Raw genomic sequence first — 21,279 nt, forward strand, 5'->3', positions numbered from 1 at the left:
AACGGACAAGAATGACTTTAGATCGCGGCCATTCAACCCTTTTCTTATTAGGACGGTTCCCCGCCCCACGATGGGAAGCCCCGCAAGCGCCCCTCCTCCTAAGATTACTCTTCTCGAGATCATTTAAGAAGCGTTTCTTAAGACCTGTTCACTCTTGCAAGCTTGTTTGAACTTTATACGTAATATTTGACAATGGCACCCACTCTTAAACCTTTCCGCGCTGAGCATATGGGCTCTTTGCTCCGACCTCAAGCTCTTCTTGACGTCAGAGAGCAGATCCGTGAGAAGGGTCTTAGCCCCGAGAACGCCGGCCTTGAGACTGTGGAGAACGATGCTGTTAAGGATGTTGTCAAGATGCAGCAAGATCTAGGCTTCAAGGCCGTGACCAGCGGCGAGTTCACCCGTACTCGCTTCTGGGGTCTTATGTGGGACGAGTTCGAGGGAACGACCCAGCTTTCTGATGCTGATGCCTCCATGTTCCGGCTTTACCACCCTGACGTGGTCAGCTTGATCGAGACTGATCGCCAGGTCATGCCTGGAGAGTCAGTCATTGCTGGTGGAAAGCTTTCCCACAGCCCTGAGAAGTCTGTTTCGAACCTTCATGAGCTGAAGCTCGTTCAAAATTTTGTGCCAAAGGAGGATTGGGCTTCCATCAAGCTTACTATGATTACTCCTGCCTGGTTCCATATGCGTTATAAGCAAGGCAAGGCATATACTCCCGAGGCGTACAAGAACGACGAGGAGTATTTCAAGGATGTGGCCAAGGTCTACCAGGATGAGCTTGATCAGCTTTACAAGGCTGGTCTGCGAAATGTTCAATTTGATGACCCTGGAATGGCTTGTGAGTTGACTTCTTGGGGTGTCGATGACAAAAAACTGACACCGTGTAGACTTTTGCAGCCAGAAGTTCCGTGATGGCTGGGCTGCTGACTCTGATAACATTGGCACCGTCGATGATCTTCTAGATGCTTATATCAAGCTCTACAACGACAGTCTCTCCAAGATCCCTTCAGACATGCACACAGGTATTCATCTCTGCCGTGGCAACTTCATCGGCGGCCGTCACTTCGCCGAAGGTAAATACGACATCATCGCTGAAAAGCTTTTCCGCAACCTCAACGTAAACACATTCTACCTTGAATACGATACCGAGCGTGCTGGTGGTTTTGAACCTCTTCAGTTCCTCCCTAAGGACAAGAATGTTGTTGTTGGCGTTATCAGCACCAAGTTGCCTCAGCTGGAGGATAAGGAGGAGATGAAGAAGCGTGTCCTGAGTGCAGCGGATTGGGTGGCAAAGGGAACTGGCGAGAGCCAGAAAGAAGCGCTGCAGAGAATCGCTGTCAGTCCTCAGTGTGGATTCAGTACTCATGAGAGCGGATATCCCCTCAATCTCGAGGAAGAAAAGAAGAAGCTTGCATTGGTTAGAGAGATCGCCAACGAGATCTGGGGCGAAGCTTGAGCATTATGCATATACACAGACGAATAAATAGCAAGTTGGCATAAGTTCATGCAGTCTAATAAGAATTCAAGCGCATCGCAAACGAGACATCACATAGATACCAGATTATGAGGACAACCAGACCGTCGATCTGGAGCTTAAAAGAGCAAAGGGTACATATACTCTCAGTGCGACACAGTAACCACAGTTCCTCACTACAACCGGCTAAAGTCGGCTATTCTTCCGTAGTATAGTGGTCNNCAATTCCCGGCGGGAGAGATCCGCCACATGTTCTAAACATGCAAATCAATGTTTTGCAGTTTTTGCTTTTGGTGGTTTGTCCTTTTACTTCTCTTGGGGATGATCTGGCAATGGTTGCGGTGGTGGTGCAACTCTAGTTTTATCTACAACTGCTACTCAAGCTCCTCTATGCTGATGTCTGAAAAGTCTGCTGGATCCAATACAGGCTGATTCTTGCCATAGGAATAAATTCCAAACATTGTTCCGGCAAAACATCCTCCGTGGGGTGGCATCGCCGTCAAGGCACTGGCGTTGACAGTATATACCTCTGACTCCCTTCCTCCAGCCTTGAGAGAAAGCTCGTACTTGGTCGGGTATGCACGGATAGACAATTCAACGTTTTCGAGGTTACCTCCAAGATCTGTCTCTGAAGTCTAGTGGCAGTATCAGCTTCTGCTCAACAGTATGGCTTGTGACTTACTTTGAATTCATTGGCATTCCCAGCAGCTCCTTTATAGACGACCCTGTTCTCGACCTTTCCACTCTCATTTTCTGAAGCGACGACCCCTAAGGAAGCATAAGAATGCTGGCTCCACCATAGGACAACACCAGCTTCGTAGCCTCGAACTGTAGGGCTGAAATTCATTTTGACTTTAAATACCTGGTTGTACGAGGTCTGTTTCCTAAGAAGCATGGCCGGAGCCTCAGGAGATGTTAAGTCGTAGCAGTTCCCGTAGAGTCTTAGCACACCCGGCTTTTCTGTAAGAGTATAACTTTGCTTGATGGGTGTATCTCGGATATGTCAGATTGACTCTCAATTATTCGAAGAGAGAGCTTACTCTTTTGGTACCACCCCAATTCCAGCTCATCTTTTGACAGATCGGCCTTCCACGTCTGAAAACTTTGTTTCGAGGCTGATTTTACAAGAGCTCTTCCTGTAGTCTTCAGCGTGATATTGTTGCCGTCATTGAAGACTGGCCAGTCGTCCTTCCACTCAACCTTGACGAGAAAGGTTTCTCGTCCTATCGAAGTTAGCTTAGTCCAACCACAAAGATGATTAAGTGATACCTAGTTGTGGTTCCAAAAACGCCCCCTGGTGTTGCACTGGTCGAACACCCAGTAGGACTGACCACCAGTCTCCGTTTCCATCCTCAAAGACATCAACATGTCCCGTTCTTTGGACCTCTTCATCGGGTCCATTATACCAAAGCGGCTTTCCCTGGCTTTCCCATGGACCTAATGGGCCATCTCTGCTACGAAACACCCACTCTTGATGACCGGCTTCTGTGCCTCCTTCAGCGGTCAAGAGATAATACCAGTCTCCTCGCTTGAAGATATGAGAACCCTCGGCAATTCCATGAGGAGACTTTCGGATGACCTTCGGGGCGGTGAGGGTTTTTCCAGTTGAGATGTCGATCTCGGATATGTGAATTCCAAAGTCCTTTTGCTTCGAGTTGGGGTCTCGCCAGGCGAAGCGCATTGTAGTTGAGAGATAGACCTTCCCATCGTCGTCCCAGAACAACTGGTCCTGTCAGCATTACAGCGAGAAAGTTGCTGTAGTTTACTTACATCTTGGTCAAAACCAGGGTTGTCAAAGTATACTGGGTCGGACCATGCATTGTCATCCCAGATATTGTCCGTCCAGACATAGAACCCTCTAGGGAAGATACGTTCCTGCCCATAGTTGTTAGATACTGATCATATTTTGTCTCTTTCATTCTCATAGCTTACATCGACAGTTGGTCGGTAGCGGTGGAAGACACCATTAGCCAAATACCATCTCTTCTCCTGAGGTCGATATCTCAAAGTACTGGCCCAACTACCAGCACCAGGTTCAACGGTACGCATGTCAATTTGACTTCGACGGTTGAGCGCATGACCAATAAGTTTCCAGTCAATTAGATTGGTTGACGTGTAAATGGCGCATCCGGGAAAGAACTCAAATGTTGAAGTGCTGAGGAAAAACGCCGTTGGGGTTGATTCTGTAGCGGGAACTACACAGATGGTAGGATCCGGGTTGAAGCCCCGAATGACGGGGTTTAGAAACATGGGACTCGATTCTTCAGCCATTATGTTTTCCTTAACAATGACAAAGCCAAGGTTGCTATCATCATAGAGATTCTTAGGGTTGACGGTCGACGGGGTTTATATAAATCTCTCGAGTCGGTTGAGCCACACCGAGATGCTTAGCAGCTCCGGGGCTATGTCCACCAAGCTATTAATTTTCCATGAATCAGCGTCTGTTAAACATCCCCCAAACTTTACGTTCGATCTTGCGGGGCCATTCGTCAACCCCCAAACATACCACTTGTAGGCCTAAAACTCGTTGTTTGTCCAATCGTTGAACGAAACCGTTACTTTGGTTTGCATCAGTCACAACCTTCGAAATACTGTTTGGAGTGAAAGTTACTCGTTTCATCTAGGCCAAAGGTTCTCCTTACGACTTGCATGCCTCTTATATGGCTTACTGACTCATTGACTGCTAGAGCCGACTTTGGCATTTGAAATCGATAGGACTTCTCATCTACACAAGCCTACATAGACCCTTTATCATATATAGCCTGAATGCCAATATCTTCCTAGTTGGTGAAGCCCATGTTCTTCCGTAAAGCGTCGTCTCCCAGATCAAGACTCACAGAGAGCCGGCCAAGAAGCATTAGTTAGTCCAGAAGATCTCCAGGCCAGATCTCATCTTAGTCCCCATATAACCTACGATGATAAACAGCAGAAACTGAAGCCTGAATGAAAGGGCTGTTCGCTCGTGTCATGAGCAGTCAGGCTCTCAGTGCAATGATTGATGGTGATTTAAGTAACTTCAGCAGTGGCTTGAGGCTCTAGAAATAACTTTAGACGGAAGGATGTACAACTCCAAGCAATGGGATGAGAAAACCCTAAACAATCCTCAACAAATGTTTATCTCGTATCATTATATGTAGAGAACTCTAATGTAAAGCATCAACAGGAATTCTTAACCAACACATCGCCAGTGACCAACTCATTGACAACAACTGAGTATGCCACCATGATTTTTTTCTCACTTTTCTCTACTGAATATGTTGTATTCTTTACATAGAATGATAGAAAACGTAGAGCGTCGTAAATCAATTTCACGTGTAATCTCAATTTAGGAGGCTTTTATCTGTCTTCGGTTTTCTGCCTCAACAAGATTTCATCCTCTCGGTGATAATGCAGATCGAATGATGAGTACAGAAGTAGCACTGCGCCAGAGTTCCCACACTGACCACTCGGCCTTCATTGAACTGGAAGAACATATACTGGTCCAAAAGGTGCTCTGATAGGTACGCACTGTGTTCAACCCTAATCTCCCAACTTGCGGCGTAGTATGACACGTCAACAACACTGATACAAATTAAATATGGTTAAAAGAATTCCCTGAAGCATCATTGGTTTGGAAGTTATCATATGTCTTTCCGATGGGCCGACGAAACAGCGGGTAAATCCGTGTTAGGAAGTCAAGTAACATGCAGTTTACCGAGGACAGGGGACAACCAACATATAAAACGACCAGAGATGCTGATATGTTGCTTCACATGTCCACAAAACACTACCCCTCTTCTATCGATATGGCTCAAACTCAAGAAGTTGATCCCGCGGCCATCGTGCCTGAGGACGTCGTAAGCGGAGATGACCTGAACAAGAGGCATATCTGACTATCGCTAGGCTCAGGATACTGACTCTTCCCTTGGCGAGGTGTGATCCTCCTGGCGATACAAATTTACTGTCCTTGTGGTCTGACGATTTGTAGGATCTCCAGTCTTCTACGGCGAGTGTCTCCAGCTCGATCCTGGATTATCGTCGTGAGAACGGCAGAACATATCATGCCTACAAAGATGGAAGTAATACTTTTGAATCCCAAACTCGAAGCCCAAATGCTAACCCATTAATAAGAATATGCCTTGCCAAATGATGAGGCTGAAAATGAGAGACTTGGTATGATAGCCACCTTCAAAAAGGGAACCTTAGATGCTAATCACCCAAGATCTTCAACATAACCTGTTTCTGCTCACTTTCGATGATAAACTCGGCTTATCACCGCCAAACAAACTAGATACCAAGGTCAAGCATGTTCTGGATGTCGGGACAGGTACTGGCATCTGGGCTATCGATTATGCGGATGAGCACCCTGAAGCTCAGGTAATTATGCCGTCTCAGGGCGACTGCTTGTCTTCTAACATAATGTCTAGGTAACGGGGGTTGATCTGTCGCCAATCCAACCAGAATTGTATGACTCAGTATGAGAATGCATAAGCTTTCACTAACGACTGTAGCGTCCCACCGAACGTGAACTTTGTTATCGATGATATTGAGGATGAATGGACTTACAGTCAGCCATTTGACTATATTCATAGTCGTGTCATGACATCTTGCATCGCAGACTGGGGCGACTATCTCAAGAAGTGTTTCGAGTAAGTATGGTTCAGGGCTCTTCTGTTCTAGCTAATAAGTGCAGCAACCTTGTCCCTGGTGGCTATCTCGAGGTCCAAGAAGTCGACGTAAATATTAAGTCAGATGACGGCAGTCTCAGCCCGGATAACATCATGCTCAAGTCTCTGGCCCTGTTGAATGAAGCGTCTGTCATGTTTGGTCGACCATACCTTGATATCCTGTCTCTCGTGGACATCATGAAAAACATCGGCTTTGAGGATGTTGTTGTTGAGAAGTTCAAGTGGCCCATTAACCCTTGGCCCCGAGACAAGAAAGCCAAGCTACTTGGAAGTTGGTGCTATACCAATATGGCTTGCGGTCTTGAAGCGTTCACGATGGCACCATTGACTCGTGCTCACGGATGGACACCCGAGGAAGTCAATCTCTGGCTGGTCCATCAGCGGAAGGCGATGGCTGATAGAAACACCCATGCCTACTGGCCGCTGTAAGTTGACTTCCAACTTCGCGAGGACATATCTGACTAGAAACTAGCTATTCGATCTATGGAAGCAAGCCATCAAAGGAGAACTAATAGGCTGGATGTTCCGGGGGAGTAAGCCATGTTAAATAAGGGTGTTGGGATAAAATGGTCTAAATGTTTACTGCCATATACTAAACTTATCCAAGTCTTTTCGTTATCTAGGATAGAGATCCTAAGTTTTTCTTGCTCCTCTCTGGGGCTTGGTAGAATTGCTCGCGTCAAATGTAAAGGTTGGCTTTAGCCAGGTAATGCTAGCCTGGGCGGAATTCCGCCTGGTGGGGTTGCAGGGGATAAAGTCAACCAAATCGAGACATTCTCGTCCATCGAAACATTCATTCACTTACACACATCAATCTCACTAAACCCATACAATGTCCGCCACTCAACTTAACAAAGTAGCCATCTTCGGTGTAAGGCATCCATCCATGATGCAAATTTTGTATGCACTAACACAGCTAGGCCTCTGGCAACTTCGGCACCCCCATCACTGCAGCTCTCACCAAAGCTGGCTTCAACGTCACCATCATCACCCGAAATGAATCAAAGTCCACCTTTCCAGATGGCATCCCTGTAATCAGAACAGACTATAATCTGGAAGCACTCACCCAAGCGCTTTTTGGCCAAGACGCCGTTGTGTGTGTTGTCGGTCCAGCCGGCATCAGTCTGCAAGCGACCATGATTGACGCTGCGCTCGCCGCTGGAGTCAAACGCTTCATCACTGATGACTACGGCTGGGGTCCAGAGTTCAGAAGCTATCCTGAATTCGAAGCGGTGCGTGCTCAGCGAACCGTTGGTGTCGATCGCGCAAAAGAACATGCTACTGCAAACCCCAACTTTACTTGGACCAGTATCGCGACTGGCAACCCCATTGACTGGGCGCTAAAACGGTTCCCTACTATGGGATTCGACATCAATAATCGCCGTGCAATCATCTATGATCAAGGCGAAGAGTACTTTACTGGAACTACTCTTGAAGGGATAGGTCAGTCGGTAGTTGGAGTCCTTCAACACCCTGAAGAAACAGCGAATCAACACGTCAAAGTGCTCTCCATCAAAACATGTCAGAATGAACTGTTGGAAGCATTTCAGAAGGGAACGGAAAGCCAATGGGATATACAGAGACGAACGACTCGTGAGCTTATCGATGGAGCGCGAAAAAAGCGTGACACTGGTGAAGGCGGCTGGATTCTTGACTTGGCTGTCGCTCAATTGTACGAGGCAGCTGAGGGAGGGAAAGCTCGCTGTATCGTTGCGCTGTCGTGGGAGGAGTCGGATTCTGGGCTGCTCGGGGTTACTAAGGAATCACCGGAAAGCATTGTCGCTTCTGTTCTGGCTGGTGTTTGATACATATAGTTAGCTTCGTGTTCTGTAATATTTCCTACTATTTTCGATATTGTATTAAAAGGCCGATGTCACTGGGCTCACTCGTCAATATATACATTATCTCTGAAAGCAGATCTGCAGCTGGATGCCTGTTTCTGCCCCGCCGATCCCAAAGCCTCTATATTTTTAGAAGAGTTTTAGGGCATAACCACCAAAATTTTCCGAATTCCCGTCGTCTTGTAGCTATCCCGTTGGAATTACTCTAGATTTACGGAGTATGTGTCGCTGCTCTATTCCAAACTACGACCAAATGAAAGATTTCCTCGATTAAGTGAGAAACCTCGTCCCCCTAAATCACACTTTTAGAGTATATGCTGGCAACTAATACAGAGTGTCGAGCTCGAGAGAAGATGTATAAATGCCAAAATGGTCGGTACGACCAGTAACTGCAGTCTCACCTGTCAGAAGGTATTCAAGATCAAAGCAAGGCCTAAGCAAGACAGGCATCTACAGCTACGTTCATGTTAATAAATGGTAGGAAGGTAATAAAAAACTTTTTTTAAGGCTATATAAGCTACCTTTATACTCAATCTTTTGCCAGCGGTTGCCCGCTGGCCTATTGGTCTAATTGAAAAGATACAGAGAAGATGTAAGTGTTGCCCCTGCACTAAGGATGACACATGTAATCAAAGAGACGCAAACCATTTTTTTGACCATTTTTACAACTTTTGGGTATTAGTTACTGCTGTATTTAAGACATCGAAATGCCTTCGTTAAGGAGATCGTCAGAATGCTAAATGTGCGGTCGCGTAATAAAGGTAATTGCTGCCTGGGGTGGCTCATACCATGCCGTGTAATAAAGTGCATACCCTGGAGTTCAAACCTGTACTCTGTCCCCCATGGCTTAAGAGACTTATAGGTTGAGATATTTCTTTAACATCCTTATATTAGGCTATAGATGACTCTTGTATGTGTGCTATGTCCTCTTGGTTTGTAAGTAGTGTTTCCAAGCACCTTATATAACATACAGGTAAATTAGATTATAAGCAACGCCAGCATTTCTCATACAATGTATATCTACGCCTTTATAAGCAGTGTTGGCTCTGAAATGGCTTCTTAATGTTGGGTCCGACGACATATAGTTACATCACGTCGGAGGAAACCCTCAAGATCAATAAAGTGCTTGTCTTACTATAGCTAGAGAGTCGAGTTGAGGTATGGTAAGAGCATAACGCGGGACGGGCCGCCAGGAGGGTTACGGTGGAATCTTGAGTCCACTTTGGGATGGTTTCGCAGCCCAGCCTTATGAAGTGACCTGAAGATAGGCTCAGTGGTGCCAATACGATCGCTCTCTCACCTTATAGACAAGGCTGAAAGGGCGGGCATCGTTAACTAAACCAATGACGTATAACGAATCGCTGCCTAATAGAAAGTGTAAAGATCAACCATTTCTGTTACTCACCCGGACAACAAACCAGTCACAAATGATGGTCACGTTACAAAATAAGCCCCCAATGTGAGTGGATAGTGGGGAGAATTAGTCTACAAGACGTACGGTGAAACCATTCAATGAGCAAGTGTCTCAGGCTGAACGCCTCCCGTTTGATGACGAGCGCTTAACGACGCATCGAGGCTGACGTTCGTTCCCTCTTATTTTATGTACTTGAAGTGTTTGTAATTGGCATTTCAACTCTCGAAAATGCCGTCTTCCGAACTCTCAGTCGATAGCCAAGAAATAGCCCCAGAATTACGACAACACAGCCTAAAGATCGCCCTACCACGCAGCTCAGCCTTACCAACAGAGGCATGGTATAATATGCACCGTAAGCAGCAAATGCAACCAGATCCTCCTTTCATTTTCGAACCCTTGCAGGGATTATTGTTCGGACTTTTTTGATACCTCAGTTTTTGATCATTCGTTTTGGCCCCCGCCAAGTTCGTTGGTTACGAGTTACGAGTCATAGCGTGAACGCTTCCATCTCAGCCTGATTTCTGAAACGCCAACCGTCTTTTATATTTACCTCTACTCTGCACCACAGCTTCTTTCATTTGGGTCTCTTTTTTTATTGTAAAGATCGTCTGCGGGACCGTCAAGGCATCATGGCGGTCCACAAAGACAAGGACACGGCGGAAGCCCAGTTTGCGCAAATCCTCGACGATGCTAGCAAGTTGTACTCCTCCGATTCAAAGGACAAACTCGGCGATTTTCTTGACCCGCCTATAAACAACGTCACAGACCTGATCAAGCAAGTTGACAAGCAGAATGATCAGTTTACTAAATTCCGCGAGAAGCGGCAGTCGATCTTCAGCGCTATGGCGGCTTGCCTTACCCCCGTTGAAGTCATTGGTGAGATCGTGAGTGGTGCTGCGGCAGACTCATTCGCGCCAGCGGAGGGAATATTTGGCGCTGTTGCGTATCTCATTGGAGCAGCGAGAGATGTTTCCTCAGCGTATGATACGATCGTTGAGTTATTTGAGCATTTGAAGGTGAGTGATATTGATCAACCCCGCGCGCGCTTGAGGCTTTACTGACAATTGTAGGACTTTACATCACGACTTGATGTGTATGTTCAGTATAAGATGGGAAATGCACTGCGAAACAAGGTTGTCACTATTCTCGCCCAATTATTTGAAGTATTCGTCTTGGCCGCCAAGGAAGTTCGTCGCGGTCGCTTCAAGGCATACTTCCGTACAGTATTTGGCAAAGGGACGCCTGTACAGGAAGCGCTTGACAAGCTAAAGGCTCTTAACATTGGTGAAGAGAGGCAGGTCCTTGCAGATACTTATGGAGGTGTCAACAAGCTGAATCTCACCACGGAGAATATGCAGAGCAAGCTTGAGGAGATGAACCAGACTATGATGCAGATGAGGTCCGAAGGCCGTGAGCGTACTATCGCGGCGCATCAGGATAAACTCAAGGAGATTCTAGATCCTTCGCCGTTTCCTGAGGACTCATTTGCTATGTTCAACAAATCACGCGCGGAGTCGACCGGAGATTGGATCCTTTCAGATGGAGGGTTTAAGGCTTGGCTCGATAAGAAGACCAACTTCCTCTGGATCACAGGTGCAGCCGGTAGGTGTCGCTGACCTCAATTTCTGAACGCCAGCTAACATTCTCGCAGGAACTGGCAAGTCGTATTTGACCACTAGACTCGTGTCTTGGGGAACAGAGCATATTTCGCGACTTGCGTATTTCTACTTCAGAGACAACAATCCCGAGACTCGCTCAGTTCTCCAAGCTCTCCGCGATCTCGCCTACCAACTAAGCGAGAGCGATCCCTTTTACGCCAAACAGCTTCTCAAGAATCTTCGCAGCATTGATGAGATCCGCACCATCCCCAGCGCCTACCGAAAACTCTTTGTCCAGCCGTTCCAGCAAGAAGAACAACAGAAAGCGATTTACATCTTCCTCGACGGTATCGATGAGGTAGATTCAGCTGAAGTCGAGGAGCTACTCCAGCAAATGGGTTCGGATGATGAATCTGACAAGAGACCGAAGCATGTCACGCTCCAAGTTGCTCTTATCGGAAGAACGTACATGACCGAAACTGTTACGTATACACTCGATCCAGGAAATAGGGGAACTCAAGTCATCACAACACTCCACGTCACGCCTGATCGCAACGCCGAGGATGTCAAGTTGTACATCGAGAATAGCGTCTGGCACCTTCGTAACTTGAGCCGCACACCTCCCGACTTTCGACAAAAGATCATTGACGCCATGATCAAGCAAGCCGACGGTCTCTTCATTCTCGCAAAGTTCATGCTGGAGGATATAAGTCGTAAACGACATCCTCAGAGTATTCTCACCAGTCTGCAGTCCTATCCCAAGGAGATCAATGGTATTATTGGACAAACACTCAAGAACCTTTCGGAGACACTATATGAAGACCAGACAAGGGATCTGAACGAAATGCTCCAGTGGGTGGCGTGTGCAGAAGAAGTCCTGTCGCTCGAGCAATTAGAAGCAGTCCTCATCATGCGTTTCGGAGATCCTCCTTTCCACCTCGAAGAAACTCTACGCGGGCAATACGCATGTTTTTTCGAACTCGAGCGCGAAGATGGTTTGACAACTGACGATCTCATTCGAGAGCATGAGAAGCAACAGCGCATTAAGAACGGCGATCTCGGTTCCGGAAGACGTTCAAGTTCAGCGAGTCGTCCAGGATCAGGACGAAGTGGAAGTCCCAAGAGTCCTACGGTCTTCGGCCGAAGTCCCGACCTGGGTCGAAACTTGTCGCCTCTGCGTCGCACGAGCCCGATTCAGTCTTTGGGTCCTGGACGAGTTAGCCCTGGACGGGGTGTGAGTCCCGCTGCCAATTCCGACCTTTTTGACCCCATGAGTGAAATGGACTTCCGATCGAGCAAGACAAATACGTGGATTACTTTCTTCCACTCTTCCGTCAAGGAATTCTTCAGTACACAAAACTCTTCAAAGCTTGGTGCGGGCATTGGCTTCGATCCTCTCATTTCGCGCATTCACATCCTGAGGACTTGTCTGTCCATCTTCACTAACAAATCCGCCTTTGAGAAATACCGGCTCAGCGCTAGTGGTCGAGAATCCATGAAGCAGTACGCCGCGTGGTACTGGCAGGAGCATTTAGCTGTTCTAGATCCCGCGACAGTACCTGTACCTGAGAAGAAAGAGCTTGGAGAGTATGTGCACAAGATGCTCACTGATGAGAACACCATTCTCGACTGGACTCTTATGTATGAGAAGAATGACGAGGGCCTTGACGTCCTTACAGATGCCAACATGAAGGGTCTTAAGCGATGGATGGGGGATCCCGATGTCCAATCCTCTCTCAGTCCTGAAGCTCGGGAATGGGCCAGCAAAGGCGTCAAGGAATCCCCCGGTATCTTCAAGCCCATCGGAGATCTCTACGCTCGAGCGTGGCTCTCAGAAGACTTCAAGAAATACATTCCCACCCTCTTCTGCTTCAAGATTGTCCAGTCCATCGCATTCATGCAAGAGGGCTACTCCTGGTCCGACTGCAACACCCACTGGACTGAGATCCCTGTCGAGAACCGAATCGTCAAGGCAGCAGAATGGGCAAAGATTCCAGAGAGTGCCCACTGGCATCGCCGCTTCGGAAGCACATATCTCACGAATGACATGCACAGCAAGGCGCTGGGTCATTATGACAAGGCTCTTGCTCTCGACAATAACAGTGTCGAGACACGTGGTCGTATTGCATACTGTCTTTCGCGTGACGGTCGCTTCAAAGAGGCTCTAGAGCAAACTCTCAAGTGTGAAGCGATTGAAGCGGAGAGTATCGCAAGCGGCAAGCTCGATGAGCAAGCCTTGAAGAGCTGCAGATGGCGTCTGTACAAGGATCACATTCTCATCGCCACTTGCTACGAAGAACTCCACAAAGTCGACCAAGCCCTCGAGTACTTCCTCAAGGCGATGAAGAGCGCTAAAGTGGTCGGTCTGGATCGCAAAGAATGCAAGGAATATTTCGAGCCTGAACTCGGGTACCTCGAGCTAGTGGCCACAGAGAACCGCCATGAAGCTGTCATTCAGTTCCTTAAACAACTTTCGGAAGTAGTCACTGACCCAGAACACAAGCGTACAAGACTCGTTGACTTTTTGCTCGAGTTCCATAACAAACCTCTAGTCATAGACTGGATCCCCAAGGCAGCTAGCAAAGTCGGTGAAACAGACTTCATTTACGAGTCTCTTCTCTTCACGATTGAAGTCGCGACCGCAACTCGCGATCCCCTCAAGGCGCTGTATCTTCGTCTCGCACTTGGCGCAACGTACACGTATAGTCGCGATATCGATTCTGCGCTGGACTTGTTCGAAGGTATAACGCAACTTGGATACCGACCTCGTGGTAACGTTCCCACACGACAGGCTTATGCTCTCGCATTTCAGAAGCTTGCGTCCCTGTACAAAGAGCGTATTCTTCATGCCGGCTTGAGAACGCCTGAAGCAGACACTTGGCTTGAAGATCTTGAGAAGATCAAGCAGAAGCAAAGTCGGCATCAGAATCATGACATGCCGATCGAGATGGTTGGTTCAGACGTCAACATCGCAGCCATCTACATGATTCTCTTCAATCGCCTCCTTGGTCGAATTTCTTCCACAGACCGCGATCTTCGGCAACTCATTAATGACAGTCTTGACATTCTCTCTGACGATGATGTCCAAAATGACGAATACGCCCTGGATAACCTCCTAGGTCTCTTCATTGCCGCCGACGACATCGAAAACGCTCTCGCCCTCAGCCAGTCCATGCGCAAAGTCGATCCCAAGGTCTTCACCTCGACTCCAGAAGACTCGCCCGTTCTCTCACGCATCGAGCCCAAACTCCCCGAGATTCAGACAATGCGTCAAAACTGCGCCCAATGTTTAGATCTAATCCCTCCTTCAGACGAGTACTACATCTGCGAGTACTGCATGGAGACGTATGATGCAAAGTGTATGGCTGTTATCAAGGGCGAAGGAAACAAGACGAGCGACCATAGAGATGATTTGATCTGTAGGAGTGATCATCGGTGGTTTACTGTGCCCCCGTTGGGAAGAGTATTGCACAGGGGAGAGATACTGTTGGTGAATGGCAAGGTAGCGAGTTTCAATGAGTGGAAGGCCGGTTTGGAGCAGAAATGGGGGAGGAAAAAGTAGATGGCATGGACATGAATACCTAGGTATAAGAAATGAAGCATGAGTGGAGTTGGTCAGCATTTAGATGAAGTGTTGCTGCAGAGATTAAGCTATCATAGGAAAATACATAAACTTCTACTCACAAGCCTACACAGGTTCAAGACGTTTCACTTCCTTCCTCCATTCCAAAACACAGTGATTCGAAATGCTTCATAACAGCTTCCGGTGCCGGTAAGGATTCCCTGCTGCGATATACGTTGCCTTGTCTGATGTAGGATATCCTGAAGGACTGTCATACTTCATCGCCATCTTGGTCCAAACATTCTGGCGATGACGGAATTACTCCTATATGATCGCTTCAACAGTAAGATATATTCTTCACACTCCTCTCCTGTGTTTCTAGAAGTTGGCAAAAGGAGGGAATGTGGATGCCAATCTCCTGGGGCCTGAATTTCCATGCATCGTAAGCTGGAGAAGCAACAAGAGCAAAGCACACAAGGCCCAAGGCCTCGCATTTAAAATGAAGTATAGCAAGCGCCTTCCCCATTGAGGCTGCTGTCTTCTCAACTTTTACACCCTATCCTCCATCATTTTGCGCGTGATTCGTAGACCTTTCAACTGAAATTCTCGAATGGACAACTGAGTGTCGAGTCAAACGAGGAGTGGCGTGCATTCGAGGTTATCTCCACGACGAACAAGTTCCTTAGTAACCTCGGGATCCATTGGGCATTCGCCCCTTGGGTGATACTGGTTTGTAAGAGCTCATCGAACCATCTGAGGCAACGAATGAACCTTGTCCACCGTTGTGCCTGGTGCGGGAGGCACTTGATGATCTTGGCAGAGTCTTTTCCAGTCGGCAAAGAGTTGTATACTGATAGGAGCTTTAATTCTGTAGCCGTATTGGAAGTTATGTATATCAAAGGCCCTCGCGACTTTCTGTTCAAAGTCTGCGCGGCTTCTTACAACGCGAATCTGGCTATCGAGATCAGACAACGGAGCCTTTATCAGGTCGACATAAGTTTTCTCCCCAGTCAGCTCCGACCTTTTGTATTTATCGGTGTCTGAAACGTGCTTAATCTTCTGATCACGTCCATGAAGATGGCCGCCTTGGTTGTATGGCTCGCGAGAGTTGGTAGCAATTGGCAATCATTATATTGTGCAGATTTTACAAATTATGCCCTATTGGAAGTAAGCTATCCTTTTATCATACAACAGACACGCCACACGTATGCAAGCCGTAAGCGTCTTGCCGAAATTATTCATGGAGGGCTCATAAAGAAACGAGATCTTGGGCCGTGGTTAGAGCAATACGTGTATCCGTAGCCTCGAACATGCGCCGAGGTTGAGGTTGACTTGGGCCGTGATATGCCGACTCAGTAACACCCGACGGATTGGAACTTGACAACGGCGTAATTTTAGTTTAAATCTGAAATTAACTGCAGCTTTCCCTTATTTAGCACTCCTTATCAGATTTGGTACTAAAATAAGGAGGCATCCGTGGCTGTTTCAACGGACTGCTCCTGCTCCCAGTGCCCAAGCATATGCGGAGTACTCCATCACTCGCCGCGTCCAGCAGCCAACCACTGTAATTACACTTACACTACAGCGACATCGGCGCACGTGTAAATTACAACAGCTCCCATCTGTGCCAAAAGTGACGAAATCCATCGCCGTCCCACGCCCAAAAAAAGTTCCCATTCCCGTCAACACCAACATCGCCTGCAGACCATAACCGGGCAGGACAGCAATCATGGCGTTGACAACACAAACAAGCGAAAAGAAGAAGCAGCCCAGTCCCTTGCGATCCATCATCGCTGGATCGACTGCCGGCGCCATTGAGATTGGTATGCTCACACGACATGACTCTGAAGATGTAGCTAACCAAGCTGTCGTATAGCTATTACCTACCCCGCTGAGTGTACGTTTACACACCCGTCAAGTCGATGCGGACCTACAATACTGACTTGGTGTAGTTGCAAAGACAAGGTCGCAGTTGAACAGACGGTTAGCTGAAGGACAGAAGCTCCCTTGGCCGCCTTTCGGCAAGCAGTGGTATGCTGGATGCACCACTCTCATCATTGGCAACGCAGCCAAGGCTGGAATCCGTATGCCACTTCACGAGTTTACGTGTGTCGCATTGACTAACAAGGGCCAGGATTTGTTGCGTTTGATCAGTACAAGGCGCTTCTAGTCGACGAGAATGGCAATCTTTCTGGACCTCGTACTGTCCTTGCTGGTTTCGGTGCTGGAGTCACAGNNCTGTGACTCCCACCGAAAGTATCAAGACCACTCTGTAAGTTGACTTATTCCCCCGCAGGGCCCAAGCTTACAATCTCAGTATCGACGACCGCAAGTCCCCCAAGCCTCGAATGCGCGGCTTCCTGCACGCCGTCCCTATCATCGCCCGCGAACGTGGCCTCCGAGGTTTCTTCCAAGGATTCGTCCCCACGACCGCTCGACAAGCTGCCAACAGCGCAACACGCTTCACCGCATATAACTTCTTCAAGCAAATGGCCGAGTCATACACAGCACCGGGCGAAAAGCTTGGTGCCGTTGGAACCTTTGCAATTGGTGGTTTGGCTGGTTTGATCACTGTATATGTGACGCAACCGCTCGATACTATCAAGACTCGCATGCAGAGTATCGAGGCGAAGAAGACATATGGCAACAGCTTCAAGTGCGCGACGACTATCTTCAAGCAGGAGGGTGTCTTGACGTTCTGGAGTGGTGCGTTGCCACGTTTGGCGAGGTTGGTAGTTTCTGGAGGATTGGTGTTTACTGCCTATGAGCAGATCCAAGTGTGGTTTAACAAGATAGATCCGGATGAGAAGTACATCTAGACAGGGCTGAGCGATCTAGAGGGCGTTGAATATGGGCACATGAGCAAATACGGGGAATCGCTTTTGATACAATGTACAAGTACAATACATATACACGTCAGATGCCAATGTCCTTCTTTGGGACCCTCTCCATGCATTAAGTCGTTTTCTCATCCATCAATTACTGAAACCGAATCATTCCTGTTAATCGCTTGCCCAATCTCTCCAACCATGATCTGTTCGGCGCCTCGTCAATTTCCCTCACTAGATCCGCAAAATATGTCGGTTGACTCTTTGGCTCGAGTAATCTACCCTTGAGCTTGAACTGTATTATTATTAGCACAGGGTTGTGTTCGCTATGTCGCGGTACGTACTCGATCGTTATATCGGTCTTGGAGGAGGAATTGAAGCGCCCGCGCCTTAAGAAGCTCCTCACGCTCCATAGAAGGCTTATAGTTCTGGAATCGCTCGGTCACGGCTTTGCCTAGGACATCTTGGAGTTGGTGATCGGGACGAAGCGCTTGCTTTGGCCAGCGCGCAAAGACGTCGGAGTAGATTTTTTGCTGTANNGATGTCTTTGCTAGGACTGCCTCTTCAGCAGAATATCTCGACGTCAACCATCGAGAAATTCCATAAAACAGTGTGCCCGTCACAGTGTCGATCTCTTTTGAAACTGTAATTGGAAAGCATATGATTGGGTCATGGGCAATTTGCCTCAGGCTGCCACGAGACCCTTGAAATGGATTGCCTCATCCATTCTTCAACCTGATGAGGACAAGTCCGTGATCTGATTCAGTGTGGAGGTGGACCCAACACTACCTGACACAGCCCACGCAAGTTCAATTCAAGAGTCGTACAAAGAATAAATCAGGTTCTTTTGTCATTCTTCCACGATGTTCTACTGAGGACTCGCACTCGAGAACAGCCCTTTAGATCTGGCTTTGTTGCTGCCCCTGAACTTTGATTAGGGGCTGTGAATGAAAGATTCCGTAAGCCGAAGTAGCATCACAGTGCGCCACGGCGTTTCAGTGGGCGGATACTTCGGCGTATCACCCCTGAAGACCCTTCTGGACTATCCCCTGTCATATTTCACACTGTGCCAATACCGAACCCGAATACAGCCGCCGTCCGCATATCGACTAAGGCGCTCGCCCCAGGCAGGCTTTCTCCTCCCGTCCTGTCGCTGTCTGTTTCGTAATCGTCAAACTTCACAGTCAACGCAAGCACACCCAAACCCAAAACTAGACCTTTTCGCCGTCGTTCCTTGAAGATCCTCTTTCCTTTTTTTCCTCGCCCTGGTCACGTCTCTCCTTTTTCTTTTCGTTCCTCAGTCTCTTCAACCTTCTACTCTTCCTACGACATCGCGTATCTTTTCCTCTTGATAAGCGGACTCGGGAGGCAGCCCGACACCGCCAGACGATTAGCCCATCATGTCCGGACGATACGAACGAGTGAGTCGCGCGATTAGCAGCGGTGTTTTGAACATACTAACAAGGTCTCAGATTAACGGTCAGGACGAGGAGGACTTTGACGCCCGAAACAACAACAATAATAACAACAATCTCTCTCATCCGATCCCCCACTCGCCACCTCCCTCGTTTCACTCTCGATCTTCTTCCCCTCAACCAACGCGCCAGGTCGATGCTACTCTCGCCGATGCCTTTGACGATGATGACGATAGCGACGATGAGGTTGATGATCGGAGGCGATTGATGCGACAGAATTCGACACCATCTATGGAAAATGTCAACACTGTACCAACACCTGCTCAACCGGCTGCTCCGGCACCAACGCCGTCCGGTTCAAGGTCAACGAGAATCGTAGGAGGTGGTTCTGGGTCAGATGGTGTTTTTGCCAATTTGTCTGCGCGCCCGGAGAGAGGGAACAGTGATTCTGAGAAAGACGAGTTACCACCGGTATGTTGCCCGAATAAACATCCTTTGGCTATGTGTTACTAATTTTAATAGTCCTACGAGCAAGCCGCGGCCGATGCTGCTCCTCCATATTGGGAGACGACTATTCTCGCTCCCGGCATGGGAGGACCCGACGAGGTTTACATCGACGGCATGCCAGTTGGCTCATTCTTCTCCTTTGTCTGGAACGGCATGATCTCAACATCCTTCCAGCTTGTCGGCTTCCTCCTTACATATCTTCTCCACTCAACCCACGCTGCGAAGAACGGTTCTCGCGCTGGTCTCGGCATAACTCTTATTCAATACGGTTTCTACATGAAAGGCGTTTCAGAAGACGAACCCCCAGCGATGAGCGGCCCCGATGGCTACGCCGCACCACCCGACCCCAACTCCCATAACTTCAAGCAAGGCGACGTAACAGACGATGATCTCGGCAGCATTAGTGGAGGCGAGTGGCTAGGATACGTGCTCATGGTAGTCGGCTGGTTCCTTCTTATCAAGAGCGTCGCCGAGTTTCTGCGAGCACGACGTCACGAGCAGCTTGTCCTCCAGAGCCCTGATCGCGGTCTTGGTGTACCGATCATCGCTGAGGGAGAGTCGAACGAGCGAGTAGTCTAAATTAGCGGATTTGAATATGTACAACAATACCATTATATCATGGAAGCGCATCAGTCGAGAGACGTAGGCGTTAGCTCTTTTCCTTTGGCGTTTCTTGGGTGGATGGATGGGAAGGATATTTTGGTTCCTACTACAAGCTTAGTGTTTGGCGCGTCACACGCAGTTTCATACGTCTCTATATATGTCTCTCAACATGATTTTGGTTGTATTTATGATTGGCAGCCTGAGAACCGTGGATATAAAGGGCTCATCATAAATGAGACCAGAATCCTCGTTCTTCCTGTTCTCGTCGTCCGTATTACAGCTGAATTGTCGTAAATCCGATAAGAAAGATCAAAGCCTCTATTCCCGAATCATCCTCCTCCCTAGTCATACTATCCTGGTAGTGAACGATCTCGTAAATTAAAGCCCCTGTTAGTGAATGTCAGTGGTGATTTGGTCTGTGGGGTTACCCGTCGCCGATCCCCGTACATATTACGGCCCCGCACAAGCTTCGGCTGCTCGGGCTACCTTACGTAGGTACGATATGATGATAACATTACAATCCACACCTGCCTCTCCAGAATCAGCAAAACTACTCATCGTCAGTCTTGCATCTTCATTTCCAGCGACTTTTCAAATCACTGGGATTCGCACCGTCATCGTGGCTTTCAGCAAGAAATCACTCCATCTCCCCTCTTTTGTGTCTACGCTCTACAGAAACACCTGCCGACTTACACACCAGAGACTCTTCAGTATCAACATGGCGTGGACATGCAGCGGAGACACTAACTCAGCTCTTATTGAGAACATGTGGAAGAACGGTCTCATTACCGACCCTCGAGTGAAAGAGGCATTCCTCAAGGTAAACTCCCGTCCCCGTCTCTAAACTCATGCTGATCATCTAGGTTGACCGAGCTCACTACGCCCCAGCCATGCCATATGAAGATTCGCCCCAGCCCATCGGCTACTCAGCAACTATATCTGCACCCCATATGCATGCCTCAGCCATCGAGCATGTTCTCAGCTATCTTCTTCCCTCATCGACATCACCGGCCCCTCGGGTCCTCGATATCGGTTCTGGATCCGGGTATCTGACTCACGTGATGGCTGAGCTTGTTGGTGAGAAGGGCCTCGTAGTTGGTCTTGAGCATATTCGTGAGCTGAAAGAACTTGGTGAGACAAATATGTCGAAGAGTGTGGAGGGAAGAAGATTGCTTGAGAGCGGAAAGGTGAGATTTAGGTTTGGTGATGGGAGAAAAGGATGGATTGAGGAACCCAGAGAGGGGGAGAAAAACGAGGGGACGGGTTGGGATGTTATTCATGTCGGGGCTTCTGCGGTGGAGATTCATCCTGAGTTGTTGGAGCAGTTGAAGGCTCCTGGGTGGTAAGTAAGATCGTGTTTGTGCGAG

The 21,279-nt window shown here is 48.1% G+C and overlaps 9 protein-coding genes across 9 annotated transcripts; 7 read left to right on the plus strand and 2 right to left on the minus strand.

Moving 5' to 3' along the window:
* Window positions 1–192: 192 nt before the first annotated feature.
* FTJAE_14041 (5-methyltetrahydropteroyltriglutamate-homocysteine methyltransferase) lies at window positions 193–1,459 on the plus strand (the record flags this gene model as incomplete). The annotated part of the gene is made up of 2 exons (XM_037347241.1): window positions 193–841; window positions 891–1,459. The coding sequence occupies 2 exons, from the start codon at window positions 193–195 to the stop codon at window positions 1,457–1,459; spliced, it is 1,218 nt and encodes a 405-aa protein (XP_037198935.1).
* A 392-nt stretch (window positions 1,460–1,851) lies between these two features.
* FTJAE_14042 (xylosidase arabinosidase) lies at window positions 1,852–3,748 on the minus strand (the record flags this gene model as incomplete). Its single annotated transcript, XM_037347242.1, has 6 exons — window positions 1,852–2,112; window positions 2,160–2,437; window positions 2,518–2,700; window positions 2,747–3,206; window positions 3,248–3,352; window positions 3,410–3,748. 6 exons carry the CDS (start codon window positions 3,746–3,748, stop codon window positions 1,852–1,854), a joined length of 1,626 nt encoding a protein of 541 aa, XP_037198936.1.
* Window positions 3,749–5,262: 1,514 nt separating this feature from the next.
* On the plus strand, window positions 5,263–6,656 carry FTJAE_14043 (methyltransferase; the record flags this gene model as incomplete). Its single annotated transcript, XM_037347243.1, has 9 exons — window positions 5,263–5,313; window positions 5,360–5,389; window positions 5,445–5,535; window positions 5,588–5,629; window positions 5,679–5,833; window positions 5,884–5,921; window positions 5,968–6,105; window positions 6,150–6,569; window positions 6,617–6,656. 9 exons carry the CDS (start codon window positions 5,263–5,265, stop codon window positions 6,654–6,656), a joined length of 1,005 nt encoding a protein of 334 aa, XP_037198937.1.
* A 320-nt stretch (window positions 6,657–6,976) lies between these two features.
* FTJAE_14044 (uncharacterized protein) lies at window positions 6,977–7,949 on the plus strand (the record flags this gene model as incomplete). The annotated part of the gene is made up of 2 exons (XM_037347244.1): window positions 6,977–7,015; window positions 7,065–7,949. 2 exons carry the CDS (start codon window positions 6,977–6,979, stop codon window positions 7,947–7,949), a joined length of 924 nt encoding a protein of 307 aa, XP_037198938.1.
* A 2,079-nt stretch (window positions 7,950–10,028) lies between these two features.
* FTJAE_14045 (heterokaryon incompatibility protein het-E-1) lies at window positions 10,029–14,872 on the plus strand (the record flags this gene model as incomplete). Its single annotated transcript, XM_037347245.1, has 5 exons — window positions 10,029–10,415; window positions 10,470–11,001; window positions 11,051–14,416; window positions 14,758–14,769; window positions 14,814–14,872. The coding sequence occupies 5 exons, from the start codon at window positions 10,029–10,031 to the stop codon at window positions 14,870–14,872; spliced, it is 4,356 nt and encodes a 1,451-aa protein (XP_037198939.1).
* A 1,416-nt stretch (window positions 14,873–16,288) lies between these two features.
* FTJAE_14046 (citrate transport mitochondrial) lies at window positions 16,289–17,378 on the plus strand (the record flags this gene model as incomplete). The annotated part of the gene is made up of 5 exons (XM_037347246.1): window positions 16,289–16,382; window positions 16,436–16,456; window positions 16,512–16,643; window positions 16,688–16,799; window positions 16,856–17,378. 5 exons carry the CDS (start codon window positions 16,289–16,291, stop codon window positions 17,376–17,378), a joined length of 882 nt encoding a protein of 293 aa, XP_037198940.1.
* A 160-nt stretch (window positions 17,379–17,538) lies between these two features.
* Window positions 17,539–18,114, minus strand: FTJAE_14047 (uncharacterized protein; the record flags this gene model as incomplete). Its single annotated transcript, XM_037347247.1, has 3 exons — window positions 17,539–17,682; window positions 17,732–18,030; window positions 18,090–18,114. 3 exons carry the CDS (start codon window positions 18,112–18,114, stop codon window positions 17,539–17,541), a joined length of 468 nt encoding a protein of 155 aa, XP_037198941.1.
* A 673-nt stretch (window positions 18,115–18,787) lies between these two features.
* FTJAE_14048 (metal homeostatis bsd2) lies at window positions 18,788–19,888 on the plus strand (the record flags this gene model as incomplete). Its single annotated transcript, XM_037347248.1, has 3 exons — window positions 18,788–18,808; window positions 18,860–19,273; window positions 19,325–19,888. The coding sequence occupies 3 exons, from the start codon at window positions 18,788–18,790 to the stop codon at window positions 19,886–19,888; spliced, it is 999 nt and encodes a 332-aa protein (XP_037198942.1).
* Window positions 19,889–20,678: 790 nt separating this feature from the next.
* FTJAE_14049 (l-isoaspartate(d-aspartate) O-methyltransferase) lies at window positions 20,679–21,258 on the plus strand (the record flags this gene model as incomplete). Its single annotated transcript, XM_037347249.1, has 2 exons — window positions 20,679–20,732; window positions 20,776–21,258. The coding sequence occupies 2 exons, from the start codon at window positions 20,679–20,681 to the stop codon at window positions 21,256–21,258; spliced, it is 537 nt and encodes a 178-aa protein (XP_037198943.1).
* Between the last annotated feature and the right edge of the window lie 21 nt (window positions 21,259–21,279).

This window comes from Fusarium tjaetaba (genome assembly GCF_013396195.1).
Source record: "Fusarium tjaetaba strain NRRL 66243 chromosome Unknown NRRL66243_c0000526, whole genome shotgun sequence".
In the NCBI taxonomy this organism is placed as follows: domain Eukaryota; kingdom Fungi; phylum Ascomycota; class Sordariomycetes; order Hypocreales; family Nectriaceae; genus Fusarium; species Fusarium tjaetaba.